The sequence below is a fragment of the Hemitrygon akajei genome, chromosome 21, assembly GCF_048418815.1.
Source record: "Hemitrygon akajei chromosome 21, sHemAka1.3, whole genome shotgun sequence".
Classification (NCBI taxonomy): Eukaryota; Metazoa; Chordata; class Chondrichthyes; order Myliobatiformes; family Dasyatidae; genus Hemitrygon; species Hemitrygon akajei.
Genome location: NC_133144.1, coordinates 24,358,428 through 24,378,297, shown reverse-complemented (window position 1 = coordinate 24,378,297; position 19,870 = coordinate 24,358,428). Strand labels below are relative to the sequence as shown.

At 41.7% G+C, this 19,870-nt stretch overlaps 1 protein-coding gene across 4 annotated transcripts in view; it reads left to right on the top strand.

Moving 5' to 3' along the window:
• ppcdc (phosphopantothenoylcysteine decarboxylase) overlaps nucleotides 1–19,870 on the top strand; it is an 89,784-nt gene that overhangs the window by 55,160 nt on the left and 14,754 nt on the right. For all 4 annotated transcript variants that reach the window (XM_073025764.1, XM_073025765.1, XM_073025766.1 and 1 more), the window contains one exon: nucleotides 5,128–5,296. In XM_073025764.1, coding sequence (XP_072881865.1) covers nucleotides 5,128–5,296 — 169 coding nt within the window. The remainder of the gene's footprint in view (nucleotides 1–5,127; nucleotides 5,297–19,870) is intronic.

Sequence of the window (19,870 nt, the reverse complement as noted above, 5' to 3'; positions counted from 1 at the left end):
TGGACATGCACTTTCATAGAACATAGAAAACCTACAACACAATACAGGCCCTTTGGCCCACAAAGTTGTGCCAAACATGCCCCTACCTTAGAAATTACTAGGCTTACCCATAGCCCTCTATTTTTCTAAGTTCCATGTACCTATCCAAAAGTCTCTTAAAAGACCCTATCATATCTGCCTCCACCACCATTTCTGGCAGCCCATTCCATGCACTCACCACTCTCTGAGTAAAAAACTTACCCTTGACATCTCCTCTGTACCTACTCCCCAGCACCTTAAAACTGTGTCCTCTTGGGGCAACCATTTCAGACTTGGGGAAAAAGCCTCTGACTATCCACACGATCAATGCCTCTCATCATCTTATACACCTCAGTCAAGTAACCTCCCATTCTCCGTCGCTGCAAGGAGAAAAGGCCGAGTTCAGTCAACCTATTCTCATAAGGCACACTCCTCAATCCAGGCAACATCCTTGTAAATCTCCTCTGCACCCTTTCTGTGGCTTCGACATCCTTCCTGTAGTGAGGCAACCAGAACTGAGCACAGTACACCAAGTGAGGTCTGACCAGGGTGCAACATTACTTCTCAGCTCCTAAATTCAATTCCACGATTGATGAAGGCCAATACACAGTACGCCTTCTTAACCACAGAGTCAACCTGCACAGCTGCTTTGAGCATCCTATGGACTCAGACCCCAAGATCCCTCTGATCCTCCACACTGCCTAGAGTCTTACTATTAATACTATATTCTGCCATCATATTTGACCTACCAAAGTGAACCACTTCACACTTATCTGGGTTGAACTCCATCTGCCACTTCTCAGCCCAGTTTTGCATCCTATCAATGTCCCGCTGTAACTTCTGACAGCCCTCCACACTATCCACAACACCTGCAACCTTTGTGTTATCAGCAAACTTACTAACCCATCCCTCCACTTCCTCATCCAGGTCATTTATAAAAATCACAAAGAATAAGGGTCCCAGAACAGATCCCTGAGGCACTCCACTGGTGACCGACCTCCATGCAGAATATGACCCGTCTACAACACTCTTTGCCTTCTGTGAGCAAGCCAGTTCTGGATCCATAAAGCAATGTCCCCTTGGATCCCATGCCTCCTTACTTTCTCAATAAGCCTTGCATGGGGTACATTATCAAATGCCTTGCTGAAATCCATACACACTACATCCACTGCTCTTCCTTCGTCATTGTGTTTAATCACATCCTCAAAAAATTCAATCAGGCTCATAAAGCACAACCTGCCCTTGACAAAGCCATGCTGACTATTCTTAATCATATTATACCTCTCCAAATGCTCATAAATCCTGCCTCTCAGGATCTTCTCCATCAACTTACCAACCACTGAGGTGAGACTCACTGGTCTATTATTTCCTGGGCTATCTCTACTCCCTTTCTTGAATAAAGGAACAACATCTGCAACCCTCCAATCCTCCAGAACCTTTTCCGTCCCCATTGATGATGCAAAGATCCTTGCCAAAGGCTCAACAATCTTCTCCCTCATCTCCCACAGTAGCCTGGGGTACATCTCATCCAGTCCCGGTGACTTATACAACTTGATGCTTTCCAAAAGCTCCAGCCCATCCTCTTTCTTAATATCTACATGCTCAAGCTTTTCAGTCTGCTGCAAATCATCACTACAATCACCAAGATCCTTTTCCATAGTGAATACTGAAGTAAAGTATTCATTAAGTATCTCTGCTATTTCCTCCGGTTCCATACATACTTTCCCACTGTCACACTTGATAGGTCCTATTCTTTCACGTCTTATCCTCTTGCTCTTCACATATTTGTAGAATGCCTTGGGGTTTTCCTTAATCCTGCCTTCTCATGGCCCCTTCTGGCTCTCCTAATTTTCTTCTTAAGCTCCTTCCTAGTAGCCTTATAATCTTCTAGATCTCTAACATTACTAGCTCTTTGAACCTTTAGTAAACTTTTCTTTTCTTCTTGACTAGACTTATTACAGCCTTTGTACACCACAGTTCCTGTACCCTGCCATAACATCCTTGTCTCATTGGAACGTACCTATGCAGAACTCCACACAAATATCCCCTGAACAATTGCCACATTTCTTCCGTACTTTTCCCTGAGAACATCTGTTTCCAATTTAAGCTTCCAATTTCCTGCCTGATAGCCTCATAATTTAACTTGTCTGTTCCTATCTCTCTCCAATGCTATTGTAAAAGAGATAGAATTATGATCACTATCTCCAAAATGCTCTCCCACCTGGAGATCTGACACCTGACCAGGTTCATTTCCCGATACCAAATCAAGTACAGTCTCTCCTCTTGTAGGCTTATCCACATATTGTGTCAAGAAACCTTCCTGAACACACTTAACAAACTCCACCCCATAGAAGAAATTAAAGGGTTGACTATTTTCTAAATGCAGAGAGAATACAAAAAACTGAGGCACAAAGGGACTTAGTGCTTTTACAGGATTCCCTTAAGGTTAATTTGCAGGTTGAGTCTGTGGTGAGGAAGGCAAATGCAATGTGGAGGCCAAGACTTTATGTATATCTGAGGCAGAGGTTGACAGATACTTGATTATTCAGGGTATGAAGGGATATGGGGAGAAGGCAGGTGATTAGGCCTGAGAAGAAAAATGGATTAGCCATCATGAAATGGCGGAGCTGAATCGATGGGCCAAATAGCTAATTCTGCTCCTATGTCTTACAGTCTAAACTGTTCACTGCAGTCTGCAGCCTGTAATTTCTCCTTAAGGGATGTACTTTTGAATCATCTGAATGAACTGGTGATTGTACGATCTCCACAGGAATTCAGTGAATTAGAATGCAGGTACAGACAGGCGGCATCACTGGAGGCAAACTCTGTATTGAAGCCTATCATTGGAAGATGAATCTGTGCCGGCTCCATTACTTCCCGCCGATTAAAGCATCGAGCAAGATTAAAATCATTGAGGCTGAGAGTGGAAAGCAAGTAGGTCTGTTTATATTTGACCAGTCTCCCTCTCTTGTCACTTCTATCAGGCAGGAGAAGCAGGGGTCTTGGGTCCCATGTTACCAGGTTAAGAAGCAGATGTTACACTGTGGCCATTTGGGCTGCTGGACCAGCTTCACTTGCCTCAATGCTGAACTGACTCTGCAGCTGTGGACTCACTTTTGGTAGCTCTGCAGTTCATGTCCTATGTATGATTTCTTTACCGTTTTTTTTACTATTTGCGTGAGTTGTCCACTTTTGTATATTGAATGCAATGTGCATAAGAGGACAAATCATGCAAATCGTGTGTGGCATTCTTTGTTGTGTGTGTGTGTTTTTTTTTGTGGCTCCTATTATGTTTCTTTGTTTTGTGGGTGTCTGCAAGAAGATGAATCTCAAATTTGTATATGATATACATACTTTAGTAACAAGTTAGAGCTTTGAACTATCTGATGGGCCACATAAAATAGGATGACCCATCTGCTAGATATAATGAAATGTGACAGAGGTGAAATGAAGAAGAATAGGTGTAGTAAGAGATGAAGGTGCACTATCTGCTGTAGGGTCTCATCATCAGAAAACAGAGCAGCAGCACTGTTGTTTTGCATAAGCTTCTGAATACTAAGGGAGCAAGGGGAACTGAATGATTCCATGCAGTAGATATCAAAACTTGTTTTGCTTCAGAATCTGCATATTTGCTTATAGAAATGGTGCTTCCATTGTGAACTCGACTCCCAGATTTAAGGAGACTATGATATCCTGCCGAAGGGTTTTGGCCCAAAACATTGATCGTACTTTTTTCCATCAATGCTGCATGGCCTGCTGAGTTCCTACAGCATTATGTGTGTGTCACCATGGTAACATGCTCTTTGGGGGTGAGGTATAATCACAAGAGAGAGGATGTCACTTTGTACTGAAGATAGCTTCATAGTTCGTTGTCTCATGATGGATTAAAGATTAAATTTAGCTTTATTGTCACATGTACATTGAAACATTGAAGCATACAGTAAAATGTGTTGTTTGTGTTAAATTTAATTAGTGAAAGTAACCTGCATGTAATACATTGCATGCCCACAATCACTATCCCTAACCTGTATGTCTTTGAAATTTGGGTGGAAACCAGGGCACTTGGAGGAAATCCACATGATCAGGGGGAACAATGGACAAATTCCTACAGGCGTTGGCACAAATTGAACCCCAATTTGTAAGTGAAGTACTAACACTACCATTTCGTCCATCAAAGTTTTCAACTGATATTTTTTGCTGGTTTTATTTACTGTGTTTCCATGAAAGTCAAATATTAACAGTTGCTACTGCAGAGTAACACTTACAAAATACTGGAGGAATTCAGCAAGTCAGGCAATATCTATGGAAAGGAATAGGCAGATGATGTTTCGGGCCAAGATACTTCATCAGGACTGGAAAGAAAAGGGAAAGAAGCCAAAACCATTCTGACTTCTGTTCATCATCTGTTTATTCCTTTCCATGCATTCAGCTTGACTTTCTGAGTTCCTCCAGCATTTTCTAAGTATTACTTTGGATTTCCAGCATCTGCAGAATCTCTTGTGTTTCTGATTAGCTGCTACTGTAGATTATAAACATAAACTTTATAATCTGCTATACTGGTTGCATTAATAAAACTCTGCTGTTTTTCAGTTTCTTTTCAAGAATGACTAATTTGTGTAGGTGTACAATGATCAGCAGGCAAACCATTTGAATAAACACTTGTCATATTTGATGAATTAAGAAATACAATTTTAATAGCCTGTTAAGTGTTCCAAGTCGTGAGATGGCTGGTCAGCAAAAATATCAAACTGAGTTCCTAGTCTGGGAACACTAGACTAGAAATGGGAACATCTTTCTTCCAGTCCAGTTACTCCGGCTTTTTTACCGTAAAATGTGATGTATAACGCATGAATCTCTTCAGCCTTACTGAAAGGTTTGCCAAGCAGTTTTTCTCCCCCAGGAATAAAATACAAGATGATAAACTGCACTGGAAAATTAATAAATAACGTGAGCTATGTACTTTATTGAGGACAGACAATATAACACTCTTCATTGAATATTTGCTGTGAAGGTGAAGGCACTTTTTTTTGGACTTTTGTTATCATCTTAGTAAGTACAATAATTGACCGTAGGATTAATCATTCTGTGCATTTATTTGTTCTGTTTCAGACCTGTGTTGTTCGAGCCTGGGATCTGAAAAGGCCATTGCTGTTCTGCCCAGCCATGAACACTGCAATGTGGGAGCATCCCATCACAGCCACACAGATCCAAACATTAAAAGGCTTTGGTTACATTGAAGTTCCATGCATTGTGAAGAAACTGCTTTGTGGAGATGAAGGTGTGTGAATTCTTCTTTCTTTCTTCCAATGTAGTGGCATTTATCTGGCATTGTTGATAACCGGAAGAGCAGAGAAGTTGGAATTGTAACAGCTAATCAGCAAATTGAATCTCAGGATAGTATATGGGGATATTAAATGGCCACTTTATTAGGCACACCTATTAGATTCAACAACATCTTCTGCTGCGGTAGCCAATCCATTTCAAGATTTGGTGTGTTGTGCATTCAGAGCTGCTCTTCTGCACTTTACTGTTGTAGGAAATGGTTATTTGAGTTACTGTCGCCTTCCTGTCAGGTTGGACCAATCTTGCCATTCTCCACTGATGTCTCTCATTAACAAGGCATTTCCACCCACAGAAATGCCACTCGCTGAATGTTTTTTTTTGTTTGTCACCCCATTCTCTGTAAGCTCTAGAAACTGCTGTGTGTGAAAATCCCAAAAGATCAATAGTTTCTGAGATATTCAAACCACCCTGTCTGGCACCAGTAATCATCTCACAGTCACAGTCACTTAGATTACATTTCTTCCCCGTTCTGGTATTCTATATGAACAACTGAACTTCTTGACCATGTCTGCATGCATTTATACATTGAGTTGCAGCCACTTAATTGATTGGTTAGAAATTTGCATTAATGAGCAGGTGTATCTAATAAAGTGGTCACTGAATGTATATATACTTTAATAATAGATTTACTTTAAACTTAGAAGTTTGAACTCTTGCGCGCACGCACACACACACACAGTAGCACAAAACATTCCATGCTTACAATGCTGTTTTTAATTTTGATTTAAGGATAAATATTTGGCAGGTAAATGAGAAGAAAGGAGCCAGGGCCAATAGTTTTAATTGAATATTTTTAAATTATTGAGAATTTTACAAAGATTAGAAGGGAATACAACAGGTTATGTCAAATGTATTAATCTGAGGATGGGTTAAAAATGGAGCCACACATGTTCTGCTTTTCTTTTATAGATTCTTTCTGCAAATTTATTTGATTTTTGAATTTTGTTTTCAGAATCAAAGTTACGTTTATTATCACTGACGTATGTTGTGAAATTTGTTCTTTTGCAGCAGCATTTCAGTACAATACATAAAAAGATAAGCTACAGTAAGAAATATATATTTAAAAATAATTAAGTAACTAGTGCAAAAAAAGGGCAAAGTAGTGAGATGGTGTTTATAGGTTCATGAACCCTCAGAAATCTGATGGCAGAGGGCAAGAAAATGTTCCTAAATCATTGTGTGTGCATCTTCAGGCTCTTGTACCTCTTCCTTGATGGTAGTAATGAGAAGAGGGCACATCCTGGGTGGTGGGGGTCCTTAATGATGGATGCTGCTTTTTTGAGGCATTGTGTTTTGAAGATGTCCTCATTGGTGGGGAGGCCAGTGGCCATGATGGAGCTTGCTGAGTTTGCAACCCTCTGCATTTTTTTTTCTCGATCCTGTGCATATTAGAGCCTTCAAATCAGGCAGTGATGCAACCACGTAGAATGGTGCGTGTTGAAATTTGAATTGTGAAGTTAACAGGACTGAAATTATTTTTTAAAAATCTGCTGATACTTTTGAGTTTAAGTTGGAGTCATTGTACATTTAAGACACTCACTGAACATCCATTCATTTGTGTCAAATAATCTGACTGCACTTTCCACTAGCTGCTATGCTTTATCAGCAAAAAATCTGGGCAGGAATTTGTATTGGGTCAAGAATTTAAGTCACCAACTACCTCTACCTACATGCTCTGTCTGTTGATCTTATTTTAGAAAACAAATAAGAATTGCTAAAAATAAATATTCTGTTAACATTACTATATAATGAGACATTAATTAAAGATATTGGTTGCTCTCTCAGCGGCACTGCTTTAAGAGTGAGCATGGGAGCTCTCTCTAGTGACCTAGTTAGCATTTATCTTTGAATTAGTGGATGGCCGTTTGCTCCATTGAGATTGTGGGACTTGTTGTGCACTAATTGACTGTCATGTCATCGACAAGTAATAAGACTGATCAACACCTCCACCCACTAATTCCACCACTATTTTCTTATTTCCTATTAGTTACCTTATGTACAGCTTAGTGTCACTTTATGGAAGCACAATTAATCTGTATATAAATGATCTTATGTAGTTACATTTATTGTGTGATTAAAAAAATTATTAGTGCATTCTGTACCTTTTGTGGTTTTTGTGCTGCATCATATCTGGAGTAACAATTATTTTGTTCTCCTTATACTTGTGTACAGGAAAATCATTAACCAATCTTCTTTTTTAATTTTTTTTTGCTCAGCATAACAAAACTTTCAATTTCCAGACACACTTACATTTACATTTCTTCCCCTCACAAATATCAGAACACTTCCATCAAAATATAAATATCACCACAACATCCGATACAAAAGCCCTTATTCGCATAGCAGACAGGTTTACATCTATATACTGCAGAAAAGGTTGTCATGTTTTATGAAAACTATTTGTTTTTGAGTGTACCATACATGTCCAGAAGTCCAAAGGAAAGTATTCCATGATTAATTTATGCCAACCAAAAAGTCCAGGGGCCTTATCGGATATCCAACAAAGTAAAATGTTCTTCCTCGTGCAAATAGTCAGGATGTTAAAAAGATTTTTCTGATGTGCATTAGTAATACGACTGCTGGGTAAGCCTAAGAGAAAAGACACTGGGTCCAGTGCAAGCTCCATCTTCAGAATCCTTTCCATTTCACCCAAAATATCACTCCAGTATGCCTGAAGTTTGGGACAAGTCCAAAATAAGTGGGTGAAGGTTCCAGTATTTACATTTAGAACGCATTGGAGAAACCCCCGCCTTATATTTCGAGAGACGATCTGGATCTTTTTCGTTTCTTTCAGATAAGAGATTATATACAGAGAAGAGCATCATTGTTAACTGATTTCTATAGTTCTGACATGGAAAAGAGGGTGTTTTGTTCTAAGGGTGAAGTCTCCATTAGTACTTTTTACAGCATCCTGAGGGAATGTTCTTGTGGAGAGGCTGAGCAGCTGGGAAGGGTCTGGGAGTAGAAATTACAGCTGAAACATAGGAAGACATCTGTGATAATGCAAAGAAGATTTCAGTTTGTAATAGAACTAAAGCAATGCAACTCAAAATTCTGCATAGAGCTCATCTAACCAATCTTTTTGGGTTTTTTTATTTATCAAGGTACAGTGCGAAATCCGCCCTTCTGTCCCTTTGAGCCGCACTGCCCAGCAGCCCCCAATTTAACCCTAGCATCATAAGACCATAAGATATAGGAGCAGAAGTAGGCCATTCAGCCCATCGAGTCTGCTCTCCCATTCAATCATGGGCTGATCCAAATCTTCCAGTCATCCCCACTCCCCTGCCTTCTCCCCATACCCTTTTATGCCCTGACTAGTCAAGAACCTATCTAACTCTGCCTTAAATGCACCAATGACTTGGCTTCCACAGTCGCTTGTGGCAACAAATTCCACAGATTTACCACCCTTTGACTAAAGTAATTTCTCTGCATCTCTGTTCTAAATGGATATCCTTCAATCCTGAAGTTGTGCCCCCTTACCCTAGAATCCTCTACCATGGGAAATAACTTTGCCATATCTAATCTGTTCAGGCCTTTTAACATTTGGAACGTTTCTATAAGATCCCCCCTCATTCTCCTGAACTCTAGGGAATACAGCTCAAGAGCTGACAGATATTCCTAATATGGTAACCCTTTCATTTCTGGAATCATTCTGATGAATCTTCTCTGAACCCTCTGCAGTCAGTATATCCTTTCTAAAATAAGGAGCCCAAAATTGCACACCATAGTTCAAGTGGTCTCATGAGTGTTTTATAGTACCTCAACATCATATCCCTCCTCTTATATTCTGTACTTCTAGAAATGAATGCCAACATTGCATTCACGTTCTGCACCACCGATTCAACCTGGAGGTTAACCTTTAGGGTATCCTGCACAAGGACTCACAAGTCCCTTTGTATCTCTGCATTTTGAGTTCTCTCCCCATCTAAATAATAGTCTGCTCATTTATTTCTTCCACCAAAATGCATGACCATACACTTTCCAACATTGTATTTCATTTGCCACTTATTTCCCATTCCCCTAAACTATCTAAGTTTCTCTGCAGGCTCTCTGTTTTCTCATCACTACCCTCTCCGTCACTATCTTCATATCATCAGCAATTTGAGCCACAAATCCATCATTCCCACCATCCAAATCATTGAGATACCTTGTAAAAAGCAACGGTCCCAACACCAACCCCTGTGAAACTCCACTGGTAACCGGCAGCCAGCTGGAATAAGATGCCTTTATTCGCACTGTCTGTTTTCTGCTGATCAGCCAATGCTCCACCCACGTTAGTAACTTCTCTGTAATTCCATGGGCTCTTATCTTGCAAAGCAGCCTCATGTGCGGCACCTTGTCAAAGGCCTTCTGAAAATCCAAGTACACCACATCTACTGCATCTCCTTTGTCTACCCTGCTTGTAATTTCCTCAAAAAATTGCAGTAGTTTAGTCAAGCAGAATTTTCCTTTCAGGATACCATGCTGGCTTTGGCCTATCTTGTCATGTGCCTCCAAGTACTCCGTAATCTCATCCCTAACAATCAATTCCAACAACTTCTCAACCACTGATGTCAGGCTAACAGGTCCATAGTCCACTTTCTGCTAGCTCCCACCCTTTTTAAATAGCAGAGTAACATTTGCAATTTTCCGGTCATCGAGTACAATGCCAGGATCAATCAATTCTTGTAAGATCATTGTTAATGCCTCCACAATCTCTCCAGCTACTTCCTTCAGAACCTGAGGGTGCATTCCATCAGGCGCAGGAGTTTTATCCACCCTCAGACCATTAAGCTTCCTGAGCACCTTCTCAGTTGTCATTTTTTTTTAAATTTTTTTTGTTTTTCAAAACATTTTACAAAATTAAAAGCCCCAAATCCCAGTGGGGAGCATTAATACAGTGCAAGATTAAGCATACAATAACAATATGCTACAAACAAAGAGAATTTAACAAAAAAGCACCTAAATTAAACAGTTGTCATTTTCATTGCACATACTTCACTTCCCTGACACTCTTGAATGTCTGGTGTACTGAAGACATCTTCCACTGTGAAGACTGATGCAAAATACGCATTCAGTTCCTCTGCCATCTCTGCATCTCTCATTACAATATCTCCAGCATCGTTTTGTATTGGTCCTATATCTACCCTCAACTCAACCCTTTATATATTTAAAAAACCTTTTATTATCTTCTTTAATATTAGTCACCAGCTTCCTTTCATAATTCATCTTTTCCTTCCTAATGACCTTCTTAGTTTCCTTCTGTAAGTTTGTAAAAGCTTCTCAATCCTCTATCTTCCCACTAGCTTTGGCTTCTTTGTATGCCCTCTCTTTTGCTTTTACTTTGTCTCTGACTTCACTTGTCAGACATGGTAGTGTCCTACTTCCATTTGAAAATTTCTTCTTATTTGGAATACAGTGAATCTTTTTAGCACTTCCCTCATTTTTCACAGAAAGTGCAGCCATTGCTGCTCTGCTGTCCTTCCTGCTAGTGTCCCTTTCCAGTTAACTTTGGCCAGTTTCCCTCTCATGTCATTGTAATTTCCTTTATTCCACCCTCCACCTGGACAAAAAAGACATATATGTTCAAATACTGTTCATAGACTTCAGTTCAGCATTCAACACAATCATTTCTCAGTACCTGATTGGAAAGCTGAAACTGCTGGGCCTGAACACCTCTCTCTGCAACTGGATCCGATACTTCCTGACTGGGAGACCTCAGTCAGTCCGGATCGGGAGCAGCATCTCCAACACCATCACACTGAGCAGGGGACCCCCCCCCCCCCCCCCCCAGGGCTATGTGCGCAGTCCACTGCTGTACACTCTGCTGATCCACAACTGTGCAGCAATACACAGTTCGAATCACATCATCAAGTTCTCCGATGATACAACCGTGGTGGGTCTGATCAGGAAGAACGACGAGTCAGCGTACAGAGAGCAGGTGCAGTGGCTAACAGATTGGCGCAGAACCAACAACCTGTCTCTGAATGTGAACAAAGCAAAAGAGATGGTTGTTGACTTAAGGAGAGCACAGAGCGACCACTCTCCACTAAACATTGACAGCTCCTCCGCTGAGATCGTTAAGAGCACCAAATCTCTTGGTGTTTACCTGGCGGAGAATCTTACCTGGTCCTGTAACACCAGCTCCGTAGCCAAGAAAGCCCAGCAGCGTCTCTACTTTCTGCGAAGGCTGAGGAAAGTACACCTCCCATCCCCCATCCTCACCACATTCTACAGAGGATGTATCGAGAGCATCCTGAGCAGCTGCCTGATTCGGGAATTGCACCGTCTCGGATCGCAAGACCCTGCAGCAGATAGTGAGGTCAGCTGGGAAGATCATCAGGGTCTCTGTTCCTACTATTACAGACATTTACACCACATGCTGCACGCGCAAAGCTAATAGCATTGTGAAGGATCCCATGCAACCCTCACAGAAACTCTTCTCCCTCCTGCCATCTGGCAAAAGGTACTGAAGCATTCAGGCTCTCATGACCAGATGGTGCAACAGTTTCTTCCCCCAAGCCATCAGACTCCTCAATACTCAGAGTCTAGACTGATATTGTAATTTGTCCTCTACTGTGCCTATTGTCTTGTTTATTAATTATTGTACTGCCCTGCACGTTATGTAGTCCTTTTCAGGTCTGTAGTCTAGTGTAGTTTTGTGTTGTTTCATGTAGCACCAGAGTCCTGGAGGAATGTTGTTTCGTTTTTACTGTGTACCATACCAGCAGTTTATGGTCGAAATGACAATAAAAGCAACTTGACTTGACTTGACTTAAACTACCGACACATAGGAATTTAGTTTCTCCTTCTCAAATTTCAAGGTGAACTAGATCATACAGGTAGTCCCCGAGTTACGAACGTCCGACTTACGAACAACTCTTAGTTACGAACTGAGGAAGGAGAATGCCGTCCACTATTTTAAGTTGAATCGCAACGCCTTCCGCCATTTTAAGTTGTTGCCGTTGACACTGTGTTGAGTCTGTAACTTTGTATTTGGCTTAAATTTTTCTTCGCAAGATTCACCCTGACCTCTCTCTCCCCCCCCCCCCCTTTTCCGGTTGGCTGGTGGCACAGTGAGATCAGCACTGGGTTTGAGAATGGAGGTTCCCGAGTTCAATCCAGTGACAGACTGCTCTCGAGCTCGCAACTCGACCTCGTTAAAAAAAAACACTGCCACCTCCAGTTTAAATTCCCACGTGGAATATTGAGGAGGATCAAATACCCAAACCCAGCACAGCCCCCACTTGTCCCATTTAACCTGCCTCATTGTGGTGGACTTTAGGACCCGGGGAATTCAGTGCGGTGGTCCTTAGGACCCAGTGGACCTCAGGAGCCGGCAGAGGTCGGGACCCGCCGCCCGCAGTATTTCTGTTCCGTTGATGGGAAGCAATCACGATTGAAAATAAAGTGGAAATAATAAAGCGTTTGGAAAGAGGTGAAACATCATCGGTCATTGGAAAAGTGTTAGGCTACAGTCGGTCAACAATCGGAACAATTTTAAAGGATAAAGGATAAAGTGAGAATAATGGAGCATGTGAAAGGCCCTGCCCCAATGAAAGCTACAATTATTTCTAAGCAACGCAGTGATTTAATTATTGGAATACATACATTTCTTAAATGTTTTATATGCATAGAAAGGTAAAATACTATATACTAAGACAAATGTTTGACTAACTGACGCTAAATAATACCGGATGTACTTGTTCCGACTTACGTACAAATCCGACTTAAAGACAGACTCAGGAACGGAACTCGTTCTTAACCCAGGGACTGCCTATATTGTGATCACTGTTCCCTAAGGGTTCCTTAGCCTTAAGTTCTCTTATCACCTCCAGATCATTCCACAGCATCCAATCCCCTAGTGGACTCAACAACAAGCTGTTCTAAAAAAACCATCCCTCAGACAATCTACAAATTCTCTGTCTTGAGGTCCAGTACTGATCTGGTTTTCCCAATCCACTTTCATGTTAAAATCCTCAACAATTATCATGACATTGTCCTTCTGACATGCCTTTTCTATCTCCTGTTGTAATTTGTAATCCACACCCTGGCTGTTGTTCGGAGGCCTGTATACAACTGCCATTAGGGTCCTTTTACCCTTGCCATTTCTTAACTGAACCCATAGAGACTCTACACCTTCCAATCCTATGATATCCCTTTCTAATGATTTAATTTTATTTCTTATACACAGGGCCACACCACCCCCTCTGCCTACTAACCTATCTTTCCGATATACTGTATATCCTTGAATATTCAACTCCCAATGGAGCCATCCTTCAGCCAAGTTTCAGAGATGGCCACAATATACTTGCCAATCTGTAGCTGAACTTCAAGATTGTCCATTATATTTTGGGTGCATTCAAATATAACACTTTCAGTCCAGTATTTGTTGCTTTCTCTTTCAACTACACCATGCCTCTATTGCCTTGTAAATCAGCCCACTGGCTGTGATTATGCCTCATCTCCTGCCTATTCTTTCTATCATCTCTGTTGCATGCTATCTTTGACTTATTTCTGTTTCCCCCTTCCTCAGTCCTATCACTCTGGTTCCCATCTTCTGCCAGATTAGTTTAAACCCTCCCTAACAGCTCTATTAAACCTGCCTGCTAGGATATTGGACCCCTTTGGGACAATTGATAATGACCAATTAGCCTACTAACCAGTACATCCTTCAACTGTGGGAGGAAACCAGAGCACCCGAGGAAACCCACGTGGTCAGGGGAAGAATGTACAAACTCCTTTCAGGCAGTGTTAGAAATTGAACCTGGGTCACTGGTACTGTAAGTGTTGTGCTAACCACTATACTACCATGCTGTCCCAATCTTGAAAAGTATTGTAATAAAACTTGCCCTTCTAAAGGGTTTAATTGATTGTTGATCACTTGAAAGCACCTGCCATCTGGACGGGTGTGAAAATGGATGTTTATGCTCCTTTGATGAGAACTTTTAAAGCTAGTAAAGACTGACAGAAAGTGTGTGTAAACTTTTATCAGCAAGTGCTCCAATACAAGTAAAGTACCACAAGTCCATGGTTAAACAAAAGTGTCATCTGCAGAAGGCAGTAGTATTCCTCGAAAAACATAATGACTAGTGAGCTTCTCATACATAAAATAAGGAACAAAGTAAACAGAAAAGCTGAACTTGTAAAAAACAAATTTGTTGCCACTTGTTGAGAAAACTAAGTCATCTGCTTGATCAGAAGACAAGTGCTCTGAAGCATTGATTTGTCATTCATAGCCCAGATGGTTTTCAGCTCACAATAGAAAATTGAACAGCACAGGGCCAGACCCTTCAGCCCAAGTTGTCTGTGCTGACCATTAATTTTAGTGCCAAATTGAACCAAACCTATCTGCCTGCACATGGTCTGTATCTGAATGTTCATGTGCCTGTTGAATTGCCTTAAAAATGCTATCTGCTTCCACCACCATCCCTGGCATCCTGTTCCAGACACCTAACACTCTCTTTGTTCAAAGAAACCTATCATGCACATCTCTTTTAAACTTCCCCCCTCACCTTAAAGCAATGTCCTCTTGTAGTTGACATTTCAACCCTAGGAACAAAAAGACTTGATAATCTACCCTATCTCTGCCTCTCATAATTTTGTAAACCTCCCTCAGTCTCCAAACTTGTGTTAGGCAAACTGGTTAGGCACAGGAGTACATTCAGCCAGAGACTCATTCCACCGAGATGTAACACTGAGCGTCATAGGAAGTCATTCCTACCTGTGGCCATCAAACTTTACAACTCCTCCCTAGGAGTGTCAGACACCCTGAGCCAATAGGCTGGTCCTGGACTTATTTCCACTGGGCATGATTAACTTATTATTATTTAATTAGTTATGGTTTTATATTGCTATATTTTGTCACTATTCTTGGTTGGTGCGGCTGGAACAAAACCCAATTTCCCTCGGGATCAATAAAGTATGTCTGTCTGTCTGTCTGTTTCCTCTGGAGTGTTGGAAGCTGAGGGGAGACCTGATAGAAGTTGATAAAATTTCAATTGGCATAGATAGGGCGGCCAGTCAGTCTTTTTCCCTGGGTAGAAATGTCAAATACTAAAAGGCAAAGCTTTAATGTCAGAGGGAAATGTGTAGTGGAGGATCAGGATAATAGCTTCCATGGAGTGGACATGAACCAAGCAAGTCTCTACATTTAGCATCCGCTCTTGCACTTCCAGTGGCAGATCGCTGGGTAGCAATCCAAATCTCCAGTTTGTTTCCCATTCCACCCTATAAATCAGAAGCCAATTGTTGTCTTTCTTTGTACAGGTATGGAGGTTGCAGCAAGGGAAGGGTTAAATGGTGTGCTAACAGAACAGAGTGCAAACACTTTGTACAGCCTTTTCTATATCTGGAGTTTCGGTAATGCAGCAGTCAAGATGATAAGCTGACTGAGACAATGTGCAGTCACCCAGACTGAGCACAGCCTTGAAAGCCCAACTCTCCTTTGTACAGCCTTTCAGTTTAAACCTGGGAACCAAGGTCACTGAACACACCAAGACAAGATAAAAATGCAAGTGAAGGATTCTAGGGCACCACTAACTATTAGACAGTTATTTTACTAATTCTCAAGTATTATTGATCTTTAGCACGTAGATTTAGTTGGATGGTAACGCCTGACTGGCACTTAAATATGCAAATGATGAGATTCAGAAATTCTATTGGATCGATATCTGTATCCAGCTGTTCAATTTCTGTACAAAAATGGCATTTCTTTGTTCAAACTTCAGAGTAGTTTGGTTACAGGTGTGCACAAGTACAAGGGGGTGGTGTGGTAGTGTAGTGATTAGCACAGTGCTTTACAGTGCAGGCTATGCAGGTTCAATTCTGGCCACTGCTGGTAAGGAATTCGTACATTCTCCCCGTGACTGCATGGGTTTCCTCCGGGTGTTCCAGTTTCCTCCCATAGTCCAAAGATGTGCTGGTTGGTAGGTTGATTGGTCATTCTAAGTTATCCCGTGATTAGGCTAGGATTAAATCAGGGTTTGTTGGGAGGTGCTGCTCGAAGGTCTGGAATTGTCTATTCAGCGCTGTATCTTAAAAAAAGTAAATAAAATTTGATTGAGGAATGAGTGTGGGTTGTCAGGCTCCAGTTAATCGAAGATGAGATAGGTCCTCCCTGGATTACAAATGCTCAAATTATGTTCAGCCTCTACTGATGTACAAGATTGGGAAAGCGGTGGGATAGATTTGCTATATGCTGAGAGGCTGCAGGCATCTTCTGCTCTGTGGGAGCTCAGTCCACATAATATCTGAATGGTTGAGCTAAATGCCCTGGTTTAACCTTACATTGCCTTGGTTAGCCATGTTTTTATTTAAGTATGTTGCTAGGTGACTGCTTACTAACTGTTGACCCTTACCTTGGTTAGCTAACTTAGGTTATCCTCAACATGAGTGAGGCTGATATTCTGGAGCATGTTGATACTAAGGGAGAGGAGGTGTTGGAGTTGTTAAAATACATTAGGACAGATAAGTCCCCGGGGCCTGACGGAATATTCCCCAGGCTGCTCCAAGAGGGAAGGGAAGAGATTATTAAACCTCTGGCTAGGATCTTTATGTCCTCGTTGTCCACGGGAATGGTACCAGAGGATTGGAGGGAGGCGAATGTTGGCCCCTTGTTCAAAAAAGGTAGTAGGGATAGTCCAGGTAATTATAGACCGGTGAGCCTTACGTCTGTGGTGGGAAAGCTGTTGGAAAAGATTCTTAGAGATAGGATCTATGGGCATTTAGAGAATCATGGTCTGATCAGGGACAGTCAGCATGGCTTTGTGAAGGGCAGATTGTGCCTAACAAGCCTGATAGAGTTCTTTGAGGAGGTGACCAGGCATATAGATGAGGGTGGTGCAGTGGATGTGATCTACATGGATTTTAGTAAGGCATTTGACAAGGTTCCACATGGTAGGCTTATTCAGAAAGTCAGAAGGCATGGGATCCAGGGAAGTTAGGCCAGGTGGATTCAGAATTGGCTTGCCTGCAGAAGGCAGAGGGTCATGGTGGAGGGAGTACATTCAGATTGGAGGGTTGTGACTAGTGGTGTCCCACAAGGGTCTGTTCTGGGACCTCTACTTTTTGTGATTTTTATTAATGACCTGGATGTGGGGGTAGAAGGGTGGGTTGGCAAGTTTGCAGACGACACAAAGGTTAGTGGTATTGTAGATAGTGTAAAGGATTGTTGAAGATTGCAGAGACACATTGATAGGATGCAGAAGTGGGCTGAGAAGTGGCAGATGGAGTTCAACCCGGAGAAGTGTGAGGTGGTACACTTTGGAAGGACAAACTCCAAGGCAGAGTACAAAGTAAATGGCAGGATACTTGGTAGTGTGGAGGAGCAGAGGGATCTGGGGGTACATGTCCACAGATCCCTGAAAGTTGCCTCACAGGTAGATACGGTAGTTAAAGAAAGCTTATGGGGTGTTAGCTTTCATAAGTCGAGAGACAGAGTTTAAGAGACGCGATGTAATGATGCAGCTCTATAAAACTCTGGCTAGGCCACACTTGGAGTACTGTGTCCAGTTCTGGTCGCCTCACTATAGGAAGGATGTGGAAGCATTGGAAAGGGTACAGTGGAGATTTACCAGGATGCTGCCTGGTTTAGAGAGTATGGATTATGATCAGAGATTAAGGGAGCTAGGGCTTTACTCTTTGGAGAGAAGGAGGATGAGAGGAGACATGATAGAGGTGTACAAGTATTAAGTGGAATAGACAGAATGGACAACCAGTGCCTCTTCCCTAGGGCACCACTGCTCAGTACAAGAGGGCATGGCTTTAAGGTAACGGGAGGGAAGTTCAAGGGGGATATTAGAGGAAGGTTTTTCACTCAGAGAGTGGTTGGTGCATGGACTGCACTGCCTGAGTCAGTGGTGGAGGCAGATACACTAGTGAAGTTTAAGAGACTACTAGACAGGTATATGGAGGAATTTAAGGTGGGGGGGGTTATATGGGGTTTGAGGGTCGGCACAACATTGTGGGCCGAAGGGCCTGTAATGTGCTGTACTATTCTGTGTTCTATGTTATGTGAATGTCGACACAAATCCTTATTAATTCAAAATCCTTCCATAACATCATTACATCAAATTCAAATATCCATGTATTTCCTAAATTCTGTTGTTCTGTTTGGACCAGTTCTCACCCAAATGACTTTTTACACTTGCATTCAAAATTAGGAGATCTCCTGAGTGATTCTTCATTTGCCTGCTCCAAGCTCAGGGGTCTTCCTTGCAATAGATGGTTGTTAGACAGTTCCCTCTCATTAGACTCTTGAGTTCTTGCTGCTCTACCTCTGAAAACCTTTATTATTTTTTTTTTCCTTTGTCAGTTCTTCACCTTTGTACTTGGATTCTGTTAGCCCTGATCCATTGGGCCCCCTTGCATCTACCCCTCATTTGCCCTGACCCAAGGTCTGCACGTAGCACCACCTTTACATTTTTGCTGGATCAGGCCATTTCTCACTAATTATACCCAGTTCAAGTCAGACATTGGGCTCAGGCCATTCCAGATCTCAAGCACAGACCACTCCTCTTCAAGTCAAGTCAAGTCACTTTTATTATCATTTCAACCACAACTGCAATGTACAGTATATAGTAAAAATGAGACAACGTTTTTCAGGACCATGGTGTTACATGAGACAGTACGAAAACTAGACTGAACTACGTAAAAAAACAACATAGAGAGAAAAAAAAACAACTACACTAGACTACAGACCTTCCCAGGACTGCATAAAGTGCACAAAACAGTGCAGGCATTACAATAAATAATAAACAGGACAATAGGGCACTAAGGTGTCAGTCCAGGCTCTGGGTATTGAGGAGTCTGATAGCTTGGGGGAAGAAACTGTTACATATTCTGGTCATGAGAGCCCAAATGCTTCGGTGCCTTTTCCCAGACGGCAGGAGGGAGAAGAGTTTGTATGAGGGGTGCATGGGGTCCTTCATAATGCTGTTTGCTTTGCGGATGCAGCGTGTAGTGTAAATGTCCGTGATGGCAGGAAGAGAGACCACGGTGATCTTCTCAGCTGACCTCACTATCCGCTGCAGGGCCTTGCGATCCGAAATGGTGCAATTTCTGAACCAGGCAGCGATGCAGCTGCTCAGGATGCTCTCAATACAACCCATGTTGATCCTTCTGCTTTTAGCAAAGAGAATCACACAAGTTACTTCTCATTTGGAAATGATCTCATATTAGTAGATTATTGTATGTTGAAGTACTTCAATCCAGAAAGAGTTAATTCAGAAAACTTCTTCCACTATTTGGCAAGAACTAAGACATTTGTTTTGTCTAATCATCCACTATCCTTGGCTTGTTGCAGCTATATGTTCCACTGATTTTTAATTTCTTCAGGTCAACATGACTTGCAAACTACTTATGCTCCTTGTTATTGGTTTATTATTGTCAAATGTACTGTGATACTGTATAGTGAAAAACTTTAGGCTGCATACCATCCAGGCAGATCATCCCAAACACAGAATTAGTAAAAATAAAACAGAAGGCAAAATATAATGTTACTGTTACCAGAAAAGTGCAGTGCAGGTAG